Source organism: Vigna radiata, chromosome 5, assembly GCF_000741045.1.
Source record: "Vigna radiata var. radiata cultivar VC1973A chromosome 5, Vradiata_ver6, whole genome shotgun sequence".
Lineage (NCBI taxonomy): Eukaryota > Viridiplantae > Streptophyta > Magnoliopsida > Fabales > Fabaceae > Vigna > Vigna radiata.
In genome coordinates, this window is record NC_028355.1 from 7,381,305 (window position 1) to 7,397,234 (window position 15,930).

The 15,930-nt window shown below is 33.9% G+C and overlaps 2 protein-coding genes across 2 annotated transcripts; both read right to left on the reverse strand.

Annotated features, from left to right (window-relative positions):
* Positions 1 to 615: 615 nt before the first annotated feature.
* LOC106760260 lies at positions 616 to 1,011 on the reverse strand. Its single transcript, XM_014643723.1, has one exon. It carries the CDS (start codon positions 1,009 to 1,011, stop codon positions 616 to 618), a length of 396 nt encoding a protein of 131 aa, XP_014499209.1.
* Positions 1,012 to 1,592: 581 nt separating this feature from the next.
* On the reverse strand, positions 1,593 to 2,477 carry LOC106760261. Its single transcript, XM_022780218.1, has one exon. It carries the CDS (start codon positions 2,475 to 2,477, stop codon positions 1,593 to 1,595), a length of 885 nt encoding a protein of 294 aa, XP_022635939.1.
* Between the last annotated feature and the right edge of the window lie 13,453 nt (positions 2,478 to 15,930).

A 15,930-nucleotide genomic window follows, 5' to 3' on the forward strand; every position in this document is an offset into this window, starting at 1 on the left:
ACTAGCAAGAAACTCTATAAAGAGTTTATACCCAGGATAAGTTTAGAAGAGAGGAAGAGAGAAGAATGAAAAGATTGATCTATCTTGGAATGGGGGAAGAGCTCTCTATTTATAGAGCTAGGAAAGAATAAAATAAATAAAAGAAATTAAAACAATAAATAATTTGACCATTGCAGCACTTAAAAATTTGGTTGTTGGAATATTACCGTTGGAGCACATTATTGGCAATTAAAGTTTTGAAAGTTGTAATCCAACGTTTTCTTTTGCAATAATATAATTATTATTACAACAATCCCCCACTTATTGCAAAAGAAAGTTGAGAGAAAAGAAAAAAACTTTTATCCTGGATCTCATAGGATGTAATGCATCAGAGCTGGTATAGCAAGCTATATGAACTAGTCTTAGATTGAGAAACTTAACACACAGTGTAGTTGGTATAGCAAGCTATATGAACCAAAGACACTTGACGTGTGTTAGAGGTTTATCAATCACAATACACCCCACAATCCTTGTTGTTATCGCTGTGTTGCACTTACTAGGCCATGCGCGTGTCCGGTATTCATGAGTGCTTTAGAGATCATGCCAAGATCTCATGCAAGCGGCCCCACTCGACACTCATATAGCTGAATTTATCAAGTGTATGAACCCATCGAGCACATTGTTTTCCATCTTAGCTGACTTCATGAAAGGTCTTCCAAGGATGAGTGGTATCTCAACATCTTCCTCCATTTCCATCACAACAAAGTCCACCGGGAATTGAAGCTTATCAACTTTTACCACCACATCTTCTACCACACCATAGGGATATTTGATGGACCTATCTGCCAACTGCAGCATCATTCTTGTTGGCTTGGCTTCAAGACCACCAATCTTTTTAAGTATAGACAGGGGCATAAGGTTGATGCTAGCCCCTAAATCAATAAGAGCTTTCCCTATATCATGGTTTCCAATGGTGCATGGAATGGTGAAACTCCCCGGATCTTTAAATTTTGGAGGGAGAGTCTTTTGCATGATGGCACTACAATTTCCCTACACTTCAATTGTTTCCTCATCTAAATATTTCTTCTTCTTGTTGAGGATTTGCTTCATGTACTTCGCATAGGCAGGAATTTGTTGTAGTGCTTCAGTCAAGGGTATGGTGATCTCAAGCTGGTTGAATATTTGCTTGAACCGAGCCAATTGTTTCTCCTTTTCTCTATTGGAAGGGCTTTTCGGGTAAGGAAGATGTTTCACAATTTCCTTCTTTTTTTGCTTTTTCTCTTTTTGTTTTCCTTTATTTTCTTCTTCTCTTTCAATAATTTCTTCTTCTATTTCTTTTTCTTCTTGATTCTCCTCTTCAATTTTTTCCTTCTCTTCTTCTTCTAGCTTTTCTTTTTCTTCTTCTTTCCTCCCAACCTCTTTTCCACTTCTAGTGAATATGACATTACACTCTTCCTTAGGGTTGGCTTGAGTATTAACAGAAAATTGTCCACTTTGTTGATTTGCCAATTGCTTGGCCAACTGACCAACTTGCACTTCCAAATTCTTTATTGATGCATCAGTATTCTTTTGGTTTTGGATGGATTGTTGCATGAACATCTGCAATATTTCTTCTAGTTTTGTATTCCTATCATTCTGAGATGAGTATTGATGAGCAGGTTGATAAGAATTTGTGCTTGTCTCCACCCTTGATTGGAAGGATTGGGGAAGGTGTTGTTGAAGAAATTTTGTCTTTCTTGATTCCCCATATAATTGACTTCTTCAGATTGGGAACCACTAGGAACTTGACAATGGCCATTAGGATGATTATCTCCATAGAAATCACATCTCATCACCTGGTGATGCGGTTGATTATGAGCTTGCATTGCTTGCAATTGCTGAGGTAACTTAGCCATACTTTGGGTTAGGACCTCCATCTGTTGGGCAAGAAGTTTGTTTTGTGCAAGTATTGCATCTTGAGCATTAAGTTCATAAACTCCTCTTTTCTGAACTTGAGTCCTCCCACGTCGGCTCCACATGTCAGTGGAAACCATGTTTTCAATAACAGCAATGGCCTCATCAACAGTTCTTAATAGAACCGACCCACCAAAAGATGCATCAAGTATCATCATTGTATGAGGTTGCAAACCATTGTAGAAGATTTGCACTTGCATCTCCAAGCTAAAGCCATGACTAGGACACTTCCTCAATAAAGCTTTGAATCTTTCCCAGGCTTCACACAGTGGTTCATCTACTCCTTGGACAAAAGTAGTAATCGCAACCTTTATCTCTGTGCTTTTAGATGGTGGAAAGAAGCGAGCCAGAAATTTTTGTTCCACATCCTCCCAACTAGTCAAACTTTGATTAGGCTGCGACTGAAGCCAATCCTTTGCTTTGCCATTCAGAGAAAATGGGAAGAGTCTCATATACAATGCTTCTTCCTCCTCCCCCATAGCACCCACAGAGCCACACAATTCATAGAAAGTGACCAAATGAGCATGAGGGTCTTCATTATCCATGCTAGAGAATTGATTAGAATTGATGAGTTGGAGTAGAGCTGGCTTCATTTATGCAAGTTTATCACTCATAGTGGGCCTCACAATGCTTGAGAAATTTCTCGGGCTAGTGTAAGCAATGGAGTCCCCTATGGTTCTTCGTGGAGGTGGTCCTGTGCCATCCATCTCGTTCACAAAAGAAGTATCCAGAAGATCAATAGGTTGATTGTTGAGAGAAGTTGAAGATTCAAGGGCAGCTTGTTGACTAATGGCTCATTGTCTCTTAGTGTCACTGTTGTTTCTACGAGCTGTTTTATCGATCTCAGGGTCGACAAGGAGTGGTTTAGATGACACAGTCCTCCTTGTACGAATAGTTCCCCGCATACACTAGAGAACAACCAAACTCGAGCCACAAGTTAGCCCCAAAAATATGAAAATAGTAATTACTATAAAACAGAAAATTATAAACAAAAGAATAAAGTCTAAATCAGTTAAAAATCATACAAAAGTCTAGTTTGAACATCGAATCCCCGGCAACGGCGCCAAAAACTTGTTGAGAGTTTGGCAAGCGTACCAAATCGTTTCAAGTAATAAAACCGGTAAGACCGGATATCGTTTCCCAAGAGACTCGTGTAACTAGACAATCGTATAATTTCTAACTAACCTAGACTAAAGAATGTTTCCATAATTTGAGTTTTAGTGCAATTAAAGTAATTATAAAACGTAAATGATAAAAGTGATCTTAAGCACTCAAACACTTTGAAATGGAGAGATTAGAAATGAAATGGAATGATATTGTTGGGGGTATGATTTCACCTACTTCACTCTTATGCATAGAAAATCACTTCCTCTTCATTAATGTGTCAATGTCAATCTACTACTTTACTCAAACTCCAATCCCTTGGTAGCAAGAGCCTAGACTTCCTCATTAGACTCCAATCCCTTGGAAAACCTAACGATTATTTCCGCATTAAGAACTGAGATTTTAAGACAACCAAAGGTCCTAATTCTATCCCTAGATACTATTTCCTTTAGGTGTTTAACCCAAGTCAAGATTTACCCAACATTTCCCAATATCAAGTAAACCCTAAAATCATGTCATGGGTAGCAACTTCACAACAAGCATTAAGAGAAGGAATTAAACACTAACAATCAATGAAAGAGGTATATATTCATTCAAAACAAAATGCTTTACATAAGAGTTTAGTGGTTACATCAATCCCCCAACAATAATGGAACTAGCTCTCCATGAATGGAGAGTTCAAGCTTACAAAAATGGAAGAAGGAAGAGAACCCAAGGAAGAAGATGGACTGTTCCCACAGCTCCTAGCTTGCCTCCAAGAGCTCCCACAGAGATAAAACACGTCTGGGTGCAAAAAGATCCCAAGCTCTTCGCGCTTCCAAGTGAAATAGGGCAAATCTGCCAAATCAGCAAAGTTGGCGCTCAAGCCCCCTAAAACTGGGGCGCTCAGGCGCGCGACTGTCAAGTCCCCCAAAACTGGGGGGGCTCGAGCCTGATTTTAGCAGAATTCTGATTCTTCGTTTTTGCAGCTTTTCTTGCTTTTCTTGGTATCCAGTGCCTTCCTTTGATGCATAGACTTCTTCCAATTACCTTAAGCACATAAAAGCAAGGATTAGTGAACAAAATATCTCATTAAAGCTTGGGGTGCAACCACTTAATCAAACTAAAAGAAAACAAGGATTTACAAGGTAAAAAGTTAGGAAAGGTTTGACAATTTCTCTTGATTCATCACTGAAATCATGGTGAAATATGTCATTATTACTATAGCTATTGCTGATTGACAATCACAGTGTATTGACATCGATGGGGTTTATTTCATTCCTAGTGAAATGTTTGTTAAGAAGTTTTTCAACCACTCAGCCTCACTATCAGCCATCTCAAGAGCGACAAACTCAGATTCCATTGTTATCTCGGAATAATTGTTTGTCTGGCTGATCTCCATGTAATCGCACCACCCTAAAGTGTGAATACATAACCACTAGTGGATTTTGTCTCGTCTGAATCAGAGATCCAGTTAGCATCACTATACCCTTCTAGTACAGCGGGAAATCCACTATATTCAATGGCATAATCCATTGAATCTCTTAAGTATCTCACAAGCCTAGCAAGTGCATCCCAATGTTCCTAATTTGGACATTAAGTGTACATACTCAGTCTACCTACTGCATAAGCAATATCAGGGTCTATAAAAGTTCTTCAAGTACAGTAAGCTTCCTATTATCTGGGCATACTGAGAAAAATCTCAAACTCTATTTTTCATTAAATTTAGAATTAGCATCATAAAGGGTACTCACTAATAAAATCCAAACTTCTGAAGAAGTTCTCAATATATTGTTCTTGGGATAATAATATATTATATTCCTTCCTTATGATTCTAATATCTAAAATTAGATTGACTTCATCCATGTCTTTCATTTCAAACTTCAATCCCAAATATAGTTGTTCTAGCAACAATTTCATTCTCATTCTCTATCTAACACTCATCATTCATCATTATCTAAAATCTCATTCTAAAATCTCATTCAAAAATACAATGTGCTCGATGGGTTCTACTCAAACAATACATAGCAAACAATAAATAAATATCATTCCAGAATAATAAATCATTTATTACTATAATCCATCATTAAATTCCCAATTAATTGGAATCTCAATCAAATTAATTTCTCTTTCCAATTTTAATTTAAATTAATTTGATTGCCAATTAATTACTAAATAGTTAATAATAATTTTTCTTCTCATAATTATAATATTTTTTAATTTTTTTTTTACAATTTATTGTTATTAAAACAATATATTATGAGTTCTCCAAACCCAAGCCTGCACTCACGCCCAACTGCCTGAAAAATAGTCCAAATTCTAGGTTTTCAGATCAAGTAGGTTCAAACTGAACCAATCACATCAACGTGGTCACTTAAGCCCAAATAGGTCCAAATTGACCAAACGCAGTCCGACATTGCCGGAGCCACCACGACACCCACTGGCTGCAACCCACCATCACGTTCACTGCCTTGTCGTTAAGGACTTATCCGCGATGTATGCGCAAGTCCCCCAGGATACAACAAGAACTTCTTAAAATATATATTCGAGAGTCACAAAACTAGCAAGAAACTCTATAAAGAGTTTATACCCAGGATAAGTTTAGAAGAGAGGAAGAGAGAAGAATGAAAAGATTGATCTATCTTGGAATGGGGAAGAACTCTCTATATTTATAGAGCTAGGAAAGAATAAAAGAAATAAAAAAAATTAAAACAATAAATAATTTGACCCTTACAACACTTAAAAATTTGGATGTTGAAATATTACCTTTAGAGCACATTATTCGCATTTAAAGTTTTAAAAGTTGTAATCCAACATTTTCTTTTCCAATAATATAATTATTATTACAACATCTTCTACTCCTCCTCCTTCTGCATTATTGGCACATTAGTATTCAACTTTTTTTTTTTTTTGGAGTTGGCAGTTTCACTTTAAACACATCATTTGTTTTTTTAATTGTAAGATCTGAATTTTAATCTTAATCTTTTACTGTTCATTTGTTTTGAATGTTAATTAGGTTAGTGTCGTGGTGCGCGATCCTTTCAAATCCCTAGAAGAAGAGATTCACGCTTAGTCTGAAAAGGTATAGAGGTTGTGGTTTTTAATTAGTTGCTGACTCCAAAGATTCTCTGCTCAATTGAATCCAATTGTTGTTTTGGTGAATGATTCTGATATTTTTGTTTCATGTTTTGGATTTTTAGGATGCAGCATAGGAGTTTCAGGTAGCATCTGGACCGTCTCACTTACGGTTGTCTTATTAGCAGGGTCACTGTCGCACCCAAACTTTGTTCGCACTAAAGTCTTTTCATCTTCAGATGAGTCTTTTCTTTCTTTCATCACAAATGCTGTTGTTGTTTCTGGTGTTCTTCAGCACCTCCATCTCATCTGTTCCCCTTAGGATGTCAAGTTTTCAATAGTAAAAATTGTTAATTAATATTCTCAAGTGAAGTTAACATGAATCTCATTCAAAAAATGGAAACTCTGTTATTAGGATTATACAAAACTTATATTAAGTATAGTAATATAATCAATTAATTAACAATTTAATTAACGTGATCTTCTGTTTGACCAATTCTTTTTGTATAAATGTATGTTGAATTGGATTGGAATGACATAAGAACTATTGATTCAAGATTGGATTTATGATTGTAATGTAATTGAATCTCTATGTCACATTATTTGTGAATTTAACTTTTTTATTTTTTGTTTCAAGATTTTTCTGGAAATATTAGGATACTTGATTTTTTATGTTCTATACTTTGTTGAGCATGACAATTTTTTTGAGCATGACATTTTCCTTTTTTATAAAAGACTAACCGACCCAACCTGTAATAGTGGCAGACAGCCTATATAAGATAGACTATTGCTTCCTTCATGGACCTTGTCATATTTCCTCCATCATCCTATATATTTTGAATTTATTTCCAAAACATTATAAATAACTTTTTTTTTTTGAAAAATTTTCCAAAAACTTTTTATGAAGTGGAGGGAGAAATTTGAAAATAATCAACTAGTATTTTTACGGACACGTGGGCCGAGAAAAAGAACACAAATAAGTCCACATTGTATTCAAGTTTCTGAAACATTTATTGGACAAATAAATGACTATATTTATTATGATTTTTCAAAATTATATTAAATTTTACTGTAAAATTTTAAACTTAATTCCAAGCAAAACCAGGCTCCTGACTATTTAAAAATCAAGTTTTCATATACTTTATAACATGATACTCTATTATCTAAACTATTTGATTAAAATCTTTTTTTGTCAACGTGGGGATTGAACTTTTACTAAATAGAAGCCCAAATACCTTCTGGGCTAGCCCATATTCTCATCTCGTTGTCACCTGCCTCTACTTTTGAAGCATGCAGTGTTTCTCCACTTATCAGAAACGGTCAAGTTTTGGAAAGATTATTTTGCCATTGACCATTGAACATTGAACATCAACTTTGTTCCAACAGAACACCATTTGCATGTAACCGTTGCATTTGAAGTCTATTCACTCACGGTTTATTCAAGGGATAACCATATGATGTTCTCTGCCTTCAGTGGTAATCACATTTTGCAATGTTCTCTTTAAGAAAGTTTGGAAAAGTACTCTAGGGTTCTACTAAGATTTCCATATATGCTGCTTTGACCACAGATTTTTTCACTCAGAGTGAGACATTTTACATATAAGTAGCACTTCAAAGGTCCTCAAAGCCATAGCAAAATAATTTTTCTTTGGTGGAATAGAAATTGAAGAGGAATATGGCTAAGGAACAGCCTCAAGGTCTTGCTTTAAGGAGGAAGCTGGAGAGGCTGCAGTTGGAGTTAAGCAGCATTAAACTTGGGGAGTTCCTAGATATGGTGTTGGAGAGGAAGTTCATGATCAAACAGAAGCAGATGGTGCGATTTTTGATAAAGGTGATTTTTTTTTTTCTTAAATTTTAGACTGTTCTTACGTGAAAGTTTTCTCTTTTATTTTCATAAATAGTCACATAAAGAAAGCAATATACAGATGTTATTGCCTTAAGACATAATTAAAAGGTTCATATTTTTGTGCCATAAGTAACTCACTGAGGCAGATTCCTTTTAGACCATACAGGAGATTATTCAGTGTTCAATTTCACAGTTGAGGAACCAGCGATTGACATGAAACATCCTGCAGGGGACAGTAAAGCTGAAACCAGTGGCTGATTCGTTTGTGTTACCGTTTATGCGCAATTTGTCTGGTCCAAACTCCAGTGGTATCCATCATGGTGAAGGTTGCTCGAGCAATGCCTCAGACATTTCCTTGCCAAAAGGGTATGATCCTTCTTTCCCATCCTCTGTTTTGTATTGTGTTCCATGTGGTTTGATTGTTTTTGCTAATGCAAATCTTTGCATCTCATCTTGTTAAATTGATTATGAATGGCCAAGGGTGTGTGAGTTCATAGTAAATGCTTGTGCAGGCGTAAAGACGTGAGATTACAACAATAATTGATGTTAATATGATTGATTTTGTTTATTTCTTTTAGAGTAGTGGCAGGGAATAAGTTTGTTGGCTATTTATATATTTATGCGTGAAATAAGGATAGCGATTTTAGTTCTATTGGACAGTGACGTTGCTGGACTATAATGTTTTGTGGTTTGATAGTATAACATTAATTCTCCCTGATAAATGAGAATGGTTGATATTTGTGACAGCCAAAGTGTTAGGATATGATCGTTAGAATGAGACATATGAGTTTTAGAGGTTGATACTCAAGGACGAGATGTGTGGAAATTGTTTCTGTGACCATTAGGTAGCTTCAGCGAGAGAGTCACGGTGTTGTATCAATCATGAGGTGTGGTGGTGGTTATGTATTTAAGTATGTATTCTGGTTATACTTCGTCAATTTGGAATTGTACCTTTTCCCTTTTAAGGGGGTAGAAAGGTGGTCACTTTTCGTCTTGCAAGGGGTAGAAAGGTGGGATCTCTTTATCTTTAAGAGGTGATATAAGATATGGATCCCTTCGTCCATGATGTGCAATAGAAGGGATTGAGATTCAAGTGTTGCTCTTTCCTCTTTCGAGGAAGTAGAAAAGGATGAATGTCCCGTTTGTAGGATTCCGGTTAATGTTGAGCATAATATCGATGGTTGAGCATTGGAGTTTTGCTCATAAGCCTTAAAGAGCAGGGGAGATAGGTTTGAAGCTACAGTAGAGGGCGACTCGACTCAGCTTGTTTAAACAGGAGTGGTGCGTTGAAGTATGAAAGATGACATAAATTCATAAAGATAATGGGTATTGGCATGAGATGCCTTTAATTGGCAGACTTGTGTAGAGCTAGGAAGGTATGGGGTCAGAAGTGATTGTGTCTTAGTCATTGGTTGTTAATAGAAGAGTTATTGCTTTGTAATTGTTTTATATAACCTTATTTTTCTATATTGTTGTTGTTAGCTCACTTCTATTACTTGTGTTTTGTTGCGATGGTTGTATAAAGTTTGATACATGAACAATTGATGATGTTGAGGTTACAGATGTTATGTAGAAGTGAGGAGAGGATGAGGAAGATTAAAAAAATAGGAGAATGTTGGTTAATTTTGTTGTTTATAAGATTTTTTTAGGCAATGTTATGTTAATTATGAAATTGGATTTATTGGACACCTCTTTCCTAGAATGTGTATTACAAAAATTAAGTCGACATATTAATGATTTTTAAAAAAGAAAAATTGAATTATTACGTTGTTATTACACTTGAAATTGGGGTGTTACAAGTTGTGCATGAGGTTGAGTGATTACTTCATGTGGAAATGCATCATATTTATAAGTAGTTAAGGATTGTTATGGTAATTAATTGATGATATCATTAATTGACATATTAAGCCTTAATAATATCATTGATTAAGAAATTATGTCTCGTAATATCAATAATAGGAGATTATGCCTTGATAATATAATTGACGAATAGATTTCGGTTAATTTATTATTATGTCAATTATCTTATTGATAGTATATTTGATTTTTATAATATCGATATGGCATAATATTTTAGTGATTAGTAAATATGTATGAGATTATTTACAAAAATATTATTATTTATTTAATTTATCTAGTTTGAGATATAAGGGAAGGGAAGTACAACCATACTAAACAAAGTTGAAGGAGACCAATTTTAATAAAGATCTACTAATGGTAGAAAAAATAATTGAGTTTATTTTTTGTTATTTAATTTTGCTTAATATGTACTGTATATATTTATATATTTATTTTATCTCTCTCACTTCTTGTAAAAGAACATAATATCATTTTGATTGATAAAATAAATTTTAAAAATAATTTAATATAGAAAAGAATCCAAATGTGAAAAATATCAATTTTAATATAGAAAATAGAATAGCATAATGTCTAAGGTGGTTAGTGCAAAGGACATGATTAAAGACTTTTCAGTTCAATTAGTAGAGCCTATGGAAGAGATTATGGTGAAGTGTATGATGGAGTCTATGATAGAGTACATGGTTTAGTCTTTTATGGTGCAACCTAATGTGGTACAATTTGGTGCTGAATGTCTAAGCCTGTAGTAGTTAATTATAATAATATTTGTATTGTGAGTGAATATTTTCTTGTTAAAGAATTTTGATGGTGATGTGTCCATGGATCTGATTCCTTGTTTGGTATGTCTTTTTTGAAGGACGTCACTCTCATTATTAATAGTTTGTAGGATTTATAATAATTAGATTAATTCAAAGCAGTTCAATGGTAGTTCTCAATCCTTTGACATATAAAGAGACTTGTTTTACAAAAGAATTAAAAGTAACTTCTAAATGAATTAATATGCTTAATGAGAGGGAAAATTTTAATATTAAAGAGGATGATGAGCTAATTACAAGAAAACTTAGTAGAATTAAGTCAACGAAAGTTAATACTAAACTTCTAAAAATGAAAGGCCTTTTTTTGCTATGTGAAATGATTCGTTAATGATAAAATTTTTAATACGAAGAAGAACTTGCCTTTTTTTTAAGATACATGAAGTTTAAAGTGTGAAACGATTTTTCTAAAAAAGATTATGAATTTTTTCATAATAGGTTTCTTTGTCTATGTTTATGATGAAATTTTATCATGAATTTAATTTCGTTTTCATGTTTTAATTTATTTATTTTTAATAAAGTTTTCAAGTAATGACAGTAATGTAATTTATTGAAAAATAACAATTTAAAACCATTATAAAAACAACATAATATCCTTTCATTGATATTTTTTTCTTAAAAATAATTTAATGTAAAAGAAAAATCCAAATGTGAAATACCAATTTGAAACCATTTAAATCAAGAAATATCTTTACCTTAAATTTTGGTCGAACTGAGCACCTTCTCCAACACTCATGCAACTTCGCCGTAATTCTATTTAATGTAAATTTAGATTTCTTGCAACAAAATTAGTTTGAGTTATCTTATCATATTTCTGGTCCACAAAAGCAATTAAATTATTGTTCCAAATAAAATCTATTTTAAATTATTTTATTATTATCTAAACTTTAATTCCGATGAAAAAAGTAAATATAATTAGTGAATTATCATGCGCTTCTATATTTTACATTTTTTGTGTGCATATTTTATATTATATTTTTATGCATATTTTATGTTACCTGTTTATTTACGGTATGCCACTTTGTATTTATTCTACACCATAAATATTTTAACTCAATCCGCAGGGACATTTCAAATTGCCACGTTTTATAATGTTCATCTAGTTATAAAAATAAAATAAAATCATATGGTGAGTGGTTGACATCTTGTCCCTTAGGTTGTGTTCCTCTCAATAAACAGTTTTCTTCAAAGATTTGTATGTAAATAAGAGAAAGTATTAAGGGGGGAACATGAGAGATGGTTTGAAGTGATGAAAAATGTAATTATCAAATCTCTATTATTTTTTTCTGAATTTTACAATCTTTATCTATGATAACTAATAGCTATAATAACAAAAAAATATATTAATAATTATAAGTTAATAATAATAATAATAATAATAAAATGTAAAATATTTAAAAATAATATTAATAGAAAAAATAATACTAACTCAATAAAATATTAAATAAAGGTTGTAATGACAAAAATAATGAATTAATAATATTATTAATTTTTTTTCATAATTAAATATCTAATTAAAATAATTTTTAATCAATCACAATTTATTTTAAATTAATTATACTTGTTACATTCCTATCCACTTTCACCTTCAATTCTCTTAACATAAATAATACAAGTTTATCTTCCTTCTTTCAAATTTATCTATTCATTCTCTCTTATACTCTAAAAGGAAAAATAAGTATAATTTTAGTTCCTCACATTTGAAAAAACTATGTTTTTAAAGCTAACCTTTAAAATATGAGGGATTGAAATGATTTTTCCAAAAACCCTTTTAATTTTTCAAACAGTAAATTTGAGCTATTAAAACTATACTTTTTCTTTTGAATTTGAAGAACTAAAGTAGTTTTTCTTTTTTCTGAATTTAGGGAAAATAATTAGGCTCACTTTCAATTTCGGAGACTAGAGGTTTCTCATAATAAATCTTTCATTGATTTAATCTTAACCGTTACAAGAAAGGCAAAGCCTGTATATATAAGGATGAAGAAAATCATCCACATGTAACAAACTAGACACGTGTCATAATCAATTGCGCAAAATTGTTTAGGGAGGAAAAAGACAAAAACATAACAAATTGTAATAAACATGATTAATTATTTGGTAATATCCTACCTCAAGCGAGACTATGAACATCAAATAGTCCAAGCTTGGATATGCGGCGTATGAAAACTTTGGGATGAAGAGCCTTAGTGAACATATAAGCCAATTAAGTAGAAGAAGAAATAGGCAGTAAATGAAGAAGACCACTTTGAATTTTCTCGCGGATGACATGACAATCAATCTCTATATGCTTTGTCCGTTCATGAAAAGTTGGATTGTGAGCCAGGTATATAGCGGACTGATTATCACAGAAAACTAAAATATGAGCAGTGGGAGGAACTTGCAAATTAGTGAGCAAGAAATGAAGCCATTGCAGTTCACAACTCAAGGCTGTAGGAGCCCTATATTCAGCTTCAAAGGAAGAACGAGATACAATTGTTTGCTTCTTAGTTTTCCAACAAATTAAGGAAGAGCCAAGAAAGACACAATACCCGGTAACAAATATTCGGGTTTCAATACAACTACCCTAATCAGAATCAACACAACTAGAAGGCATTAGAGATGAGTTGGCAAGAAAGTGAAGACCTTTAGCAGGAGAATCTTTGATGTAGTGAAAAACTCTCATGGCAACACTATGATGGGTATCCATTGGTTGAGAAACATATTGACTCAGCTGTTGAGTAAGAAAAGCTAAGTTTGGTCTGATGGTTGTAAGGTACATCAACCGACCAACTAATCTGCAATAAGGTTGTGGATCAGATAAAGGATTTCCTAAAGAGCTATTGAATTTGGTAAAAGGCTCCATAGGAGTGGATATAGGTTTGGCAGCAAGCATACCATTCTCTTCCAGCAATTCAAGAGCATATTTTCTTTGATTAACAACAATCTTAGTAGAAGAGCGGGATATTTCAAGACCTAAAACATAATGAAGTTTCCCAAGATTCTTAATGCTAAATTCTGTGAGAGCCCATAAATTATGTGTTATGAGGGGGATAAATGTCTCAAAATAAAGAGACCAAGTGTTGCATGAGCATATAAATAGAAAATTTAAACAAAGATGGTCTCATTATTTTCAGATTTTGAATCTCTCTAAGACAAAATCCTCTACTCTTTCTCTCCCTTCTCTCTAGATTTCTTCTCTGGAGGTTTATCTGTTCAACGATTAAAAGCTCCCTAGGAAATTCTGAGATCAAGAGCTTCTTTTTCCACCGATCAATTTCGGGTTTTAAGCGGGTAAGTTTCGTTTCTCAGATTCTTGTGTTTTTTGGAATTTCTGGCACATGCAAGAAAGTCTTTCTGTTTGCATATGTTCATCAGTCTTGTCTTCCCCGTTCTAATTTCATTCGTGGTTTTTTGGTTGGTCCCTTCTCACCAATCGGTGAGCTATAGGCGTTCTTAGGATTTTATGGTGATGTGAGCAAGTCTCTAGAAAGATAGAAGTTGTGCGGTTCGGTCAAAGAGGTAAGGGAAGCTAGTTAATTTAATTAGGATTTCTTCATGCATAAACTTTAATGTTTGGATGGTTGCATGTATATGAATTGAATGTTTGATTGAATTGTGTTAATTTGTTGAAGTCTCTACATAGTGTTCGGTCTATTTTGGTTTTAGGAAAGTGAGTAAGCGAAAATGAGAGTTTGGGGTTGAGAGTGAAATTGGTCAGTAGGGAGAGTCTGAGCAATTGTATTTAGACCTGTTAGAACCCTTAAGTTCCTCTTAAACGTGTAAAAAGTAGGAAAACAGATTTTGTGTCATTGGGTTGTTGATTATGCAGAAATCGGCGTGAAATCTGGTATGAGATCCTTTGGAATGAAGTTATAAAGATTTAAGAATTCTTGGATAGGTGTAAATTGATATATGAATCATGTATAGAGGATTAGAAGCTAGGAAAAATGTTTATTTTTAGTAAAGCTTAGCAGGTTCATAATTATGCAGAATTTCTGCAGAATTATGCAGAAAGCTGAGCGTTCGTTGTTGACCGCTCGACCATGTTCCGATACTCGGTCATTAACAATGTTCAGTCTCTTTACGGTCTTACCGTTCATGACTGTTCGGTCTTAGGTGTGGGTGACCTCTTAATTGTGTTCGGCTTTTCTCCTGTGTTCGGTCTTAATTGAGATCTGTTTCTGTGGAGCTTTTAGTTAATGACCAAACGATTTTACACTAGTACTCGATCTAGTACTGGTGTTCGGTCTTAACTACGTTCGGCCTCTATAGAGTCTTACTAGTTAATGACCGTCCTGTCTCAGTTGAGTTTTCGGTCATAACTGTGTTCGGCTCTGTAAAGCCTTACTTGTTACTGATCGTTAGGTTAAGTTTTGGTATTCATTCTAGTGTACTGTTCGGTCATACTGTGGTGCCATTTGGTCTTACACTAGTGATTTCTCTCCTTGTAGTGCTCGGTCTTGTACTAGCACTAGGTCTCTTGGTAGTACTCAATCCCTTATGAGCCTTATCTGTCATACACCGTTCGGTCACTTTAGTGATCGATCATGCTTGAATATTTCGTCTACATAGGTTTAGGTTTGAACTATGAGCGTTCGGTCTATAATAGTGCTCAGTTATTTCTTTAGTTCTATCTTTGAGTAGAGAGAAGTCGTTCGGTCACGTGTATGGGTTATGGGTGTTCTCCATTCGGTCTCCAATGTTAATAGGGTTCGTGGCCTTATGAGTGAAGATATAATTGTTGAATAAAAATTATATGTATGTAATGATGATTATGTTTTTAAGTAATGTGGAAGAGAATTCCAAGGTGGAATGTCTCATGGATGGTTATTGAATTGTAAAGTATGAATGTGGTTGTGCTTAGCTAGCGTTTATTCTGATATTCTGTGATTACTCATTCTCATATAAAGAGAAGTAACTCATGTGTGAGAATGATAGGAGGTCCTAGTCCATAAGGGTAACTTGGGCGAGGTATAACAGACTAACCTCGGGTGGCAGCTACTGAGGGCATCCCAGCTACTACACCATCCGGTTGCACAAACGTCGTAGCTACACAATTCATACAATCCGGATATTTAAGTCAAGTGGTCGATCATTGCATGTATTTTATGTTTGGTCATTGTCTAAAAAGTATGTTCGGTTATTATATGCTAGAAATGCTCAGTTGAATATGTTCTTATGTGCTTGTTTAATTTTGTATTATTAATTAAATTACTGATGAATGCATATTTATGTTCACATTTATACTTTAAAATTAAATTTTTTTATAGAATATTTGTGCTTAATTGATTGATTTGTAGAGGATTTGTGATTATTGGATTTAGCGTGTTTGGAAATATAAAGGGC